Source organism: Oncorhynchus masou, chromosome 2, assembly GCF_036934945.1.
Source record: "Oncorhynchus masou masou isolate Uvic2021 chromosome 2, UVic_Omas_1.1, whole genome shotgun sequence".
NCBI classification, from domain to species: domain Eukaryota; kingdom Metazoa; phylum Chordata; class Actinopteri; order Salmoniformes; family Salmonidae; genus Oncorhynchus; species Oncorhynchus masou.
Window position 1 is genome coordinate 37,015,040 of NC_088213.1, and position 12,703 is coordinate 37,027,742.

General features: G+C 41.3%; 1 protein-coding gene across 8 annotated transcripts in view; it reads right to left on the reverse strand.

The window, feature by feature from the left end:
- LOC135504259 (CTD small phosphatase-like protein 2-B) overlaps window positions 1–12,703 on the reverse strand; it is a 38,363-nt gene that overhangs the window by 19,703 nt on the left and 5,957 nt on the right. For all 8 annotated transcript variants that reach the window (XR_010450120.1, XR_010450115.1, XR_010450118.1 and 5 more), the window contains 5 exons: window positions 8,713–8,903; window positions 3,132–3,270; window positions 2,829–2,993; window positions 2,328–2,561; window positions 2,116–2,209 (listed from right to left, as the gene is read on the reverse strand). Coding sequence is in view for 2 of the 8 variants with exons in the window: in XM_064922659.1 (XP_064778731.1) it covers window positions 2,116–2,209; window positions 2,328–2,561; window positions 2,829–2,993; window positions 3,132–3,270; window positions 8,713–8,880 (800 nt within the window). In the remaining 6 variants the exon portion in view is untranslated. The remainder of the gene's footprint in view (window positions 1–2,115; window positions 2,210–2,327; window positions 2,562–2,828; window positions 2,994–3,131; window positions 3,271–8,712; window positions 8,904–12,703) is intronic.

Consider the following 12,703-nt stretch of genomic DNA (forward strand, 5'->3'; position numbering starts at 1 on the left):
TAGACAGGTGTGGGCCTTTCCAAATCATGTCCAACCAATTGAATTTACCACCAGAGAAATCCAATCAAGTTGTAGATACAACAATGATGTTAAATGGAAACAGGATGCAAGAGTGGAGGTCGACCGATTAATCGGAATCGCCGATTAATTAGGGCCGATTTCAAGTTAACTGCCTCGTTCAGGGGCAGAAAGACAGATTTTCACCTTGTCGGCTCGGAGGATCCAATCTTGCAACCTTACAGTTAACTAGCCCAACGCAATAACCACCTGCCTCTCTCTCGTTGCACTCCACAAGGAGACGGACTGCCTGTTACGCAAATGCAGTAAGCCAAGGTAAGTTGTTAGGTAGCATTAAACTTATCTTATAAAAAACAATCATAATCACTAGTTAACTACACATGGTTGATGATAATACTAGATATTATCTAGTGTGTCCTGTGTTGCTTATAATCTGACTGAGCATACAAGCATACAAGTATCTGACTGAGCGGTGGTAGGCAGAAGCAGGCGGGTAAACATTCAAATGCACTTTCGTGCGTTTTGCCAGCAGCTCTTCGTTGTGCGTCAAGCATTGCGCTGTTTATGACTTCAAACCTATCAACTCCCAAGATGAGGCTGGTGTGACCGAAGTGAAATGGCTGGCTAGTTAGCGCACGCTAATAGCGTTTTAAACTTCAGTCGCTCTGAGCCTTGGGGTGGTTGTTACCCTGGCTCTGCATGGGTAACGCTGCTTCGGTGTGGTGGCTGTTGCCGTTGTGTTGCTGGTTCAAGCCCAGGGAGGAGCAAGGAGAGGGACGGAAGCTATACTGTTACACTGGCAATACTAAAGTGCCTATAAGAACATCCAATAGTCAAAGGTATATGAAATACAAATGGTATAGAGAGAAATAGTCCTATAATTCCTATAACCTCAACCTAAAACTTCTTACCTGGGGATATTGAAGACTCATGTTAAAAGGAACCACCAGCTTTCATATGTTCTCATGTTCTGAGCAAGGAACTGAAACGTTAGCTTTCTTACATAGCACATATTGCACTTTTACGTTCTCCAACACTTTGTTTTCGCATTATTTAAACCAAATTGAACATGTTTCATTATCTACTTGAGGCTAAATTGATTTTGATGTATTATATTAAGTTAAAATAAGTGTTAATTCACTATTGTTGTAATTATTATTACAAAAAAATAAAATAATAATAAAATAAATATATAAAAAAGTATATATATATATATATAATTTTAAAATCGGCAGATTAATCGTAATCGGCTTTTTGGGTCCTCCAATAATCGGTATCGGCGTTGAAAAATCATAATCGGTCGACCTATACAAGAGAGCACAATTTTCAGTCTCATAGCAAAAGGTCTGAATACTTATATAAATAAGGTATGTTTTTTTTATTTGTAATACATTTGCAAAAATTTCTAAACCTGTTTTCACTTTGTCATTATGAGTTATTGTATGTAGATTAACGAGGAACTTTGTTACTTAATCCATTTTAGAATGCTGTAACGTAACAAAATGTGGAAAAAGGGAAGGGGTCTGATTGCATTCCGAATGCACTGTAGATACGGTGACAAGATCCTGAGGCCCATTGTCATGCCATTCAGCCGCTGCCATCACCTCATGTTTGAGCATAATTCACAACCCAGTTCTTCCATGGCCTGCATACTCACCAATTGAGCATGTTTGGGATGCTCTGGATTGACATGTATGACAGCATGTTCCAGTTCCCGCCAATATCCAGAAACTTCGCACAATCATTGAGGAGGAGTGGGACAACCGGCCACAATCAACAGCCTGATCAACTCTATGCAAAGTACATGCGTCTCGAGGCAAATAGTGGTCACAACCTAATAACTGTGACTAACAGTTGCATATCTGTATTCCTAGTCATGTGAAATCCATAGATTAGGGCCTAATGAATTGATTTCAATTGACTGATTTCCTTATATGAACTGTAACGCTTCGAAATTGTTGCAGGTTGAGTTAATATTTTTGTTCAGTACATTTTCCTTTTTTATATTCACAAGATCAATATGAATTCTAAGTATTCATATTTTGGCCTTAACTAAGGCTGGAATATTTTGCATAGAGGGAGCAGATTTGTACTTACGGGTCAAAGACCTCCCAGTCCTCCTCGTATGTCCCTTCTGCAGGGGCTGTGGGCTGTGCATCCACATAGACTCCCACTGGAGGGGCGTCTGGGGCTGAGAGGATAGGAAGGAGGAGACCAAGAGAAATGGGCAGGAGAGAGAAGTGAGCATGATCCTTGTCCATAATGACACGGACTCTACACCAAGAAGACATTTCTTTATCTCCGGCTACCTGTGAGAGGAGGCATGTCTGTGACGACCTCCTCTTCCTCGATGGGTACTTCTGGAGGGTGTGGGGGCCGCAGGGGGGGCAGCATGTTGCTGGAGTAAAGGGGCATAGTCGTACACACTTCCTCGGTGGTGGTGCCAGTGCAGGTGGGGGTCTCCTCCACAGTCTCCATGTCCAGCTGCTTGACGATCTCCTCAGCCTCCAACGCCTGGTCTGGGGAGTCCGAACCTGACGTGGCTGAAAATTACATTAGATTACTATATTTATACTACTTATTACCGTAGTTCTGCAGGGAAGTTAGACTTGACCACAATATAAAAAATACAATAACATAAATGAGCATCATACAAGGTTGAATGAAGACCGAGGTAATATAGTAGGCCATTTACCAGTGCAGTGACTAGAGAAAAACATGGAACAATGTAGGCCAATCTATCATATTTTAAGTCAAGTTTCTGCAGAGTAGTTGGCACTCTTCGACCTAGCATCATTTTGGTGTATTACCATTTTTATTTGCTGGTGAGAAGAAGTTGAAGACTGGAGAGAAGATGGTTCCCAGGAGAGTGGTTCTTGGCGGACTGGTCAAAGTCTCTGCCGCCTCTTCCAGCTTCCCATTGGGCTTCACAGGCTTACTACTCGTGTCATGGTTCGTGTCATGGTTTGTCGCTTCTGTGGTTTAGGGTGAGGAGCAGGTAAGAACATGATATGTCGCTTTATCAAGGCATGCAAACTCCTGTAAAAAGGCTTGTTGGTGTGCAAGGTATGATTACTGAACAGAATAACGTTTCACTCTTTTTCCAAACTCACCCCCGTTGACTGAGTTTCTCCTGCTGACCCTGGAGATGGTCCTCCTGGGGGCATCGCCACCTTGTGGTGTGGAAGAGATCAGGTTGTCGTCTACGTCGCAGGTGAGCCGTGTCTTCTTTGCTGGGTTCTCCTGCTCTACCTGAAGTAGAAACACAACTCTCATATCAGAACTGACGGGAGGAGTATAACTTTAGAATAAAACCAAATGTAAAAAAAAAAAAAAATCTTAAAGTATTCAACATTTAATTTTGAATCTACCCACTAGCAGATGGCCAAAGGAATTCTGACTCATATCTGGTTGGATGAACAATGGACTTGTAGTATGCCAAGTGACAATGGTCCAAGACAAAGAACCCATATGCCTTCCCAGAGGGATTTTTTTCTCTCCTGAAATATTGTTTCAGCCAACCCTAGCTACTTACTTGGGCTGCATGATTAATCGAATTCAGATAGAAATTGCGATATTGATGTGCAATATCCATATCACAAGAGGCTGCGATTCTCTACGTTCTTTCACACTCTAGACTACGGTACCGGCGCCAATAAGAATCCCTAGACTCCATTCACTCTCTACATGCACAGAGGATGCTGACCAATCACAAGCGGGCTCTCACTCTCTGTAAGTCATGCTGGCTAATCATAAGCAACCCACAGAGCACACAGTTAGATGCTGGTGAGGAGAGAAAGGGCTTTACCTCAGAAACATGAGTGCTGCTAATGCTAACGAGAACAGCGATTTGGTGCCAAAGGGGTCATCTTCAGTGGCCTGGCAGTATTCCAGCAACAGGCAAACCGTTGTCAACCAAATGCATGTGTTGTGCAAAATGTGCCTCAGAGTTGTAGCGACAACACAACAAATGCATTCAATTGTTCGAAGAACCATCCCCTACTTCACGACGATTGCATGGTGAAAAAATAAATTTAAATTAAAATAAAAACACCCGACAGCAACAAAGCCCCTCAGCCACAGCTAGTCACATACGTTAACCTGTTACATCTATGGGGGTGCTATTTCATTTTTGGATAAAAAGACGTGCCCGTTTTAAGCGCAATATTTTGTCACAAAAAGATGCTTGACTATGCATATAATTGATAGCTTTGGAAAGAAAACACTCTGACGTTTCCAGAACTGCAAAGATAGTCTGTGAGTGCCCCAGAACAGAAGCTACAGGCAAAACCAAGATAAAACTGCAACCAGTAAATGAGCAGGATTTTTGAGGCTCTGTTTTTCATTGTCTTCTTATATGGCTGTGAATGCGACAGGAATGAGCCTGCCCTATCTATCGTTTCCCCAAGGTGTCTGCAGCATTGTGACGTATTTGTAGGCATATCATTGGAAGATTGACCATAAGAGACTACATTTGCCAGGTGTCCGCCCGGTGTCCTCCGTCGAAATTGGTGCGTCATCTTCAACTGCACGTCTTTTTCCAAGCGATTCACCGGAGAAAGGAGACTACCACGAACGATATATCAATGAAGAGATGTGAAAAACACATTGAGGATTGATTCTAAACAGTGTTTGCCGTGTTTCAGTCAATATTATGGAGTTAAATTGGAAAACAGTTCGCCGTTTTGATGACTGAATTTTCGTTTATTTTTTTTTGGTACCCAAACGTGATGTACAAAACGGAGCGATTTCTCCTACACAAAGAATCTTTCAGGAAAAACTGAACATTTGCTATGTAACTAAAGTTCTTCAATGATAAATTATTTTATTTGAATCCTTTTCTGGTTTTTGTGCAAATGTTGCCTGCTAAATGCTACGCTAGCTATCACAAATGCTTGTTTTGCTATGGTTCAAAAGCATATTTTGAAAATCTGAGAAAAGGCTAAGCTTGAGAGCTAGCACATTCATTTCATTTAATTTGCGATTTTCATAAATAGTTAACGTTATGTTATGCTAATGAGCTTGAGGCTATAACTGGATACAGGTTTTTTTCATAGACAAACGTGAACAAAACGGAGCGATTTGTCCTACACAAATAATATTTTTTTGAAAAACTGAACATTTGCTATCTAACTGAGAGTCTCCTCATTGAAAACATCTGAAGTTCTTCAAAGGTAAATGATTTTATTTGAATGATTTTCTTGTTTTTGTGAAAATGTTGCTGGCTCAATTCCTGGCTTATAGCTATGCTAGCTATCAACACTCTTACACAAATGCTTGTTTAGCTATGGTTGAAAAGCATATTTTGAAAATCTGAGATGACAGTGTTGTTAACAAAAGTCTAAGCTTGAGAGCAAATATATTTATTTCATTTCATTTGCGATTTTCATGAATAGTTAACGTTGCGTTATGCTAATGAGCTTGAGGCTATAAATAGAATCCCGGATCCGGGATTGCTCGACGCAAGAAGTTAAACAGGAATTGACGAGGGTAACACCCTACGAAAAAAACATCCCGCAGGACACACAGAAATCACCCAGCCAAAGAAAGGATTCACATTTAGTCAGCAAAGCTTTCTATTCATTTTTTTAAAGAGGATAAACAAGCTGGACAGGACACAAGATTCCATCTCTCAAGTCACCATCCCAACGCTGTATAGTGAAATTAAGGGATAAGTTGAAACAGAGCTCACATGATTATTACATGACTACAACAACATAGGCCTGTCTTTGGTCTATTACAACATAGGGATAGAAATTGCCAGGGACCTCACAATGTGATATTATCACTCTACTTTGGTGTCGATACGTATGTATTGCGGTTCGACACTGATTTTTATTGCTATTCAATGTGCCAAACATATTGCTGCCCATATGTATGCTGCAGAGGGATAAGAGAGCCATGAGAAAACAAGTTGAACAGTCAAGGAAATAAGTGATGAAAAACTAAAATTATTTTAAAAGATATCGAACGAGCTGTGAAGGGAAAATGCTGGAGTTTGTGCAAGTACAGCCAACTAGAGCAAAAATAATATTGTAATAGTCAAAACAATTCGATATAGTGTTACAAATAACCCAATATGTAATTATCCCGCCCATCACTAATAATAACAACCCTACATTAGTTTGACAGTAGGCTACATTTTATTGATAAGGAGTTTCAACTGAAAGGTCTGTGCTAGCAAACATCATAGGCTACTTCCCCAGAGATAACAAGAAGAAAAAAACATAGCTCTGTGGATAAGAGAAGCTTTAGCCACTTGGGGCCTGAACAAGGAGCATTAACCTGTTGATGCTCTGGGGGCGCTATTTCATTTTTGGATGAAAATCGTTCCCGTTTTAAACAAGATATTTTGTCACAAAAAGATGCTCGACTATGCATATAATTGATAGCTTTCGAAAGAAAACACTCTGACGTGTCCAGAACTACCAAGATATTTTCTGTGCGTGCCCTAGAACGTGAGCTTCAGGCAAAACCAAGATGAGACGGCATCCAGGAAATGAGCAGGATTTTTGAGGCTCCGTTTTCCATTGTCTCCTTATATGGCTGTGAATGCGAGAGGAATGAGTCTGCCCTTTCTGTCGTTTCCCCAAGGTGTCTGCAGCATTGTGACGTATTTGTAGGCAGATCATTGGAAGATTGACCATAAGAGACCACATTTACCAGGTGTCCGCCCGGTGTCCTGCGCCGAAATTGGTGCGCAAAAGACAGCTGCCAGTATTTTTCCATGGGATACAGAGAGGAAAGCAAGCTTCCACGAACTGCATATCAATGAAGAGATATGTGAAAAAACACCTTGAGGATTGATTCCAAACAACGTTTGCCATGTTTCGGTCGATATTATGTAGTTAATCCGGAAAAAGTTTTACGTTGTAGGTGACTGAATTTTCGGTTCGTTTCGGTAGCCAGACGCAATGTAGAAAACGGAACGATTTCTCCTACACACAGACGCTTTCAGGAAAAACTGCGCATTTGGTATGTAACTGAGTCTCCTCATTGAAAACATCAGAAGCTCTTCAAAGGTAAATGATTTTATTTATTTGGTTATCTGGTTTTTGTGAAAATGTTGCGTGCTAAATGCTACTCAAAATGCTATGCTAGCTTTGCATACTCTTGCACAAATTAGTCAATTTCTATGGTTCAAAAGCATATTTTGAAAATCTGAGATGACAGTGTTGTTAAGAAAAGGCTAAGCTTGAGAGCAGACGCATTATCTTCATTTTATTTGCGATTTTCAGAAATCGTTAACGTTGCGTTATGCTAATGAGCCTGAGGCTTTAGTCACGATCCCGGATCCAGGATGGGGAGTTCCAAGAAGTTACGTGTGCATAACGATCACGGTGTACACATGGTCAAGGCCATCGCGTTGAATGACTGGACCAGACCGCACCTTGTAAATTGGTAGGTTACAAGTTTTTAAATGAACTTTGACTTATAATGTTTCAGCCTACTAATACATAAATACAGGATATAAGCTTCCTATTCCATCTGCAACCTATGGCTGGCTGAATAAATAATGAACTTAATTATTTTAAGCTAACTTGAAGAACTCCATGGTAAAATAGGAACTCACGTTATTCATTGGTTAAATGAACAACATGCTACACTTACCGCACACAATATTTCAAGGATCATCAACTAGATTCAGCCGCGGGACAATTTTTTCTTCAGTGGATGGTCAGGAGGCAAGAACATAATTACAAATAACTTGTAGGCTGCAAATTGACCACAATGAGCTCCAAAAATATATAATATGACTAAAACATCATTTCAACCTGTTCACATTTGTATGCCTTCACATCTCTCCGTGCGTAGGAATGCTTGAGAAAATAGTTCCTAAATTAAAACCTCTTGGAGCAGATTTCTAGTGTTTTTACAGTCTATTATGTCCAACAATGGGGCTCAGAAAATAAATGAAACCACCTGCAAGCCAAATCTGACCTGCCAGTTGTGGAACCCTGCTATAGTTTGATGATCATGTTAAATTAGGTTTGTTAATATGTATGTGTTGTAATCCTATCACCCTATGTATAACAATGTTGGAAAATATTAGCTTAATTTGGTTTTGTATTCATTTAGCACAGTATGTATTAACTCATGATCTCATTTTAGAAATTATGTTTTCTACCCAGACACGCGTTTTAAACATGTCTGATGGAATTACCAAGTTTTCACCCATGTGTTAGAAAAAAATAATAATAAATAAAAATCGCAATTTTAATATCCCAAAAATTGCAATTATTTCCCCTCCCCCAATCATACAGCCCGACTACCTACTATCCTTCTACAATCTCTAGAGCCACCGCTAAAATTAGAACACTGCTGGAGTTCTAAGACAAGCTGCATTCCACCATGCATTTCTAGGGAAACATGACACTGGGGGTACTGAAACAGACTTTACTTCTTACATCTGGACAGGGGCTAAATAAAGGTCTAGGGGGTGTGTGTGTGGGGTGCAAAAAGGTGCTGCTAACATAACACGTTGCTAAGATGTTAAACTAAGGACTGCATGTAACTTTACTGATCAAACAGCTGTGGAATGTTTGAGGGGGGAATGTTACCATCCCGAGATGGCACCCTATTCACTATCTCGTGCCCTACTTTTGACCAAGACTCACAGGGCACTGGTCAAATGTAGTGTACTATATAAGGAATAGGATGCCATTACGGAGACATAACAGAGAGACGGCTCACCTTGACAGCATTTCCTCTGATTAATTTCTTAATGGTGGACAGCAGGCCTCTCCCGCCACCTGTCGGCGTGCACTCCTCCACTTCTGAATGCCTCCGCTTGGTCCGGGATGGGCGGGGCGCATGGGCAGGGCTCGACTGCTGAGATGCCTTCCGCATTCTCAGCCTCATTGTTTTAAGAGCCACATGTAAGACTGGAGGACAGATAGGGCAAAGGGAACAAATGGGGGGATGATTGGGTGGGAAGAGAGAAGGGGGGGGGCTGTTAGTGTAAGACCTGATTTTCCCCCTCTTCATGGGTTCACATAACATACAGCCTAACAGTTAAAATGACGTGGACAAGCTGGTGATTTGAAAACCCCCAGTGAACAAAAAACACCAGCAGAAAAAGTGCTGCTGCTAACATCTGCTTGCATTCAAGACACCATTTCCTTTGCATCACAGTACATCATTGCTGCCTCAGTGAGCCAAAGACCCATCACACGGCCCGACAACTGAGTACTCAAGACTATTTCAGTGAATGTGTTTATCTAACAACTGACGGGCCAAATTGATCAAAAAGTATGAGGACATTAGAGATAAGATAGACCTATGGTTTTCATTAACGAAAAAAACATGCACAAGGAAAGTGATTTTCTGTAAGTAACCACAGCTCTCTTCTCTCAAGGAGCACACCCCCCCGTACTTACTCTTACATGCTGACCAAACCAGCTCTGCACATGTTGATTTTGAACTATTCCCACCAGACAGGTTATATATCTAAACCAACTACAGTGGGGGGAAAAAGTATTTAGTCAGCCACCAATTGTGCAAGTTCTCCCACTTAAAAAGATGAGGCCTGTAATTTTCATCATAGGTACACTTCAACTATGACAGACAAAATGAGAAAAGAAAATCCAGAAAATCCCATTGTAGGATTTTGAATGAATTTATTTGCAAATTATGGTGGAAAATAAGCATTTGGTCACCTACAAACAAGCAAGATTTCTGGCTCTCACAGACCTCGGTACTCCACTCATTGCCTGTATTAATGGCACCTGTTTGAACTTGTTATCAGTATAAAAGACACCTGTCCACAACCTCAAACAGTCACACTCCAAACTCCACTATGGCCAAGACCAAAGAGCTGTCAAAGGACACCAGAAACAAAATTGTAGACCTGCACCAGGCTGGGAAGACTGAATCTGCAATAGGTAAGCAGCTTGGTTTGAAGAAATCAACTGTGGGAGCAATTATTAGGAAATGGAAGACATACAAGACCACTGATAATCTCCCTCGATCTGGGGCTCCACGCAAGATCTCTCCCCGTGGGGTCAAAATGATCACAAGAACGGTGAGCAAAAATCCCAGAACCCCACGGGGGGACCTTGTGAATGACCGGCAGAGAGCTGGGACCAAAGTAACAAAGCTTACCATCAGTAACACACTACGCCGCCAGGGACTCAAATCCTGCAGTGCCAGACGTGTCCCCCTGCTTAAGCCAGTACATGTTCAGGCCCGTCTGAAGTTTGCTAGAGAGCATTTGGATGATCCAGAAGAAGATTGGGAGAATGTCATATGGTCAGATGAAACCAAAATAGAACTTTTAGGTAAAAACTCAACTCGTCGTGTTTGGAGGACAAAGAATGCTGAGTTGCATCCAAAGAACACCATACCTACTGTGAAGCATGGGGGTGGAAACATCATGCTTTGGGGCTGTTTTTCCGCAAAGGGACCAGGACGACTGATCCGTGTAAAGGAAAGAATGAATGGGGCCATGTATTGTGAGATTGAGTGAAAACCTCCTTCCATCAGCAAGGGCATTGAATATGAAACGTGGCTGGGTCTATCAGCATGACAATTATCCCAAACACACCGCCTGGGCAACGAAGGAGTGGCTTCGTAAGAAGCATTTCAAGGTCCTGGAGTGGCCTAGCCAGTCTCCAGATCTCAACCCCATAGAAAATCTTTGGAGGGAGTTGAAAGTGTGTTGCCCAGCAACAGCCCCAAAACATCACTGCTCTAGAGGAGATCTGCATGGAGGAATGGGCCAAAATACCAGCAACAGTGTGTGAAAACCTTGTGAAGACTTACAGAAAACATTTGACTTCTGTCATTGCCAACAAAGGGTATATAACAAAGTATTGAGATAAATAAGTATTTGGTCAATAACAAAAAAAGTTTTCCAACATAATTTGCAAATAAATTCATTTAAAAAAAATCCTACGATGTGATTTTCTGGATTTCTCTCTCTCATTTTGTCTGTCATAGTTGAAGTGTACCTATGATGAAAATTACAGGCCTCATCTTTTTAAGTGGGAGAACTTGCACAATTGGTGGCTGACTAAATACTTTTTTGCCCCACTGTATATTAAATTTGTGGACAGGTCGAAACATGCATGGACATTTAGCTAGCTTATCGTCCTGGGAGATAAACAGTGGGTTATTTTACCTGAAATGTTCATGGTCTTTTTTTTGCTGGATCTTTGTAGAATTTCAACCATTGTGAGCAATAATCGTAGTTTCTCTTCAACAATTTCTCCACAGATAAAAAGGGGAAACTACATTCATTTGTTTTCTTTGATTCATCACTCCTTGTTTATTTCTCTGTGGATTTTATATGGCAACTTTAAGGTGCATTACTACAACCGAGTGGAGTGTGCACCTCATTCTTCTTTCAAAATCACCCACATGGGTTAGAATGCTCCTAAACACCAACGAGGAGATGGGAAAGGCGGTATTTGCAGCACTTCACGCATCTAAAATTGAACCAGGTTCTATTTTCGCACTTGGCTACAGACACCCATTGACGCGCACGCTCTTGAGGAAATTATAAAGTGCATTTTGCAAAAGCAAGTTTTGGTCAGCATCCTACATTACATAACTGGCTGAAAATGTGTTCAGACATGTCCAGGACCTATCAGGCACCATGCCAGACAGTGGACACACAGCCCTCTCTATCCACCACTCCCATTGCACTGCAGAGAAACCCACTGCTTCACTACACCTGCATTACATTACCACGGGGCCTGGCCTAAACAGTGAACACACTTTCTCAACAGATCCTAATATAACTAAGTCCGTTTACTTCTCAGATAAACCTTGAGGAATGTGAACACAACATCCCTATTTTCAGTCACTAATGTAAAGTTTCCACCCCTTGTCAAAACATGTGATGGACAATTTTTTATTTCACTAATCACATTAAATTAGCAGTTGATTACAGGGCAGGGTTTCGGGAAACGCATGTGCCTTCAACAATATTTACATAGACACAAGACAAGTAGCCAGACTTATTCAATACAAGTCACAGGAAGGATTATTTCCAAATGAACACTAGTCTTCACTGTGACGAAGCAACAGCTGTTATGTGGTACTATTGATGTAATATGACAGCATTAGTGTCCTTGTAATGACTGCAAGCCCCCATGGGCACAGGGGTGCCAGTGTGAGCAATGCAATGCAGAGGTTAGCTACAAATCAGATTAAAAAAGGCTTCAAATCCAGAGACTAAAAAAATATTATGCCTAGATAATAATATAGCCAGTAAATAAGACTATTTACGAATGAAGGAACGACCAAGCTCTCGGTTAGGCTAAGCCAGGCATCAAACAAGGCCCGTGGACAAAATCCAGCCGGCGCACTGATTTGGGGTGTCAATTCATTTTGGCCCGTTTTCCATACCGCCCATGATGCACTGCACTACAAGTCACAGGAAGCACTGCCAACACGATGCACACCAAACCACAGTGCATTGCCACACACACACAAAAATGCTGTATCATATCACTAAATGGCAGTGACCGAATCTACTGGACCGAAAGTTTAAAGGTGTGGTGGGCCATGTCAAGTGTCAGTTCCAACTGATCATTGAGGTAGCCTACAGAAAACAATTTTTGTTGGCATTTATTTAAGCGTAAGAACCGATAACCAAAATGCCAAACATTTCAATAAAACACCATGCAAAGGAGAAATGTTGGCCTACGACAGCATTTGAGCAGTAGGCTAGGCTACT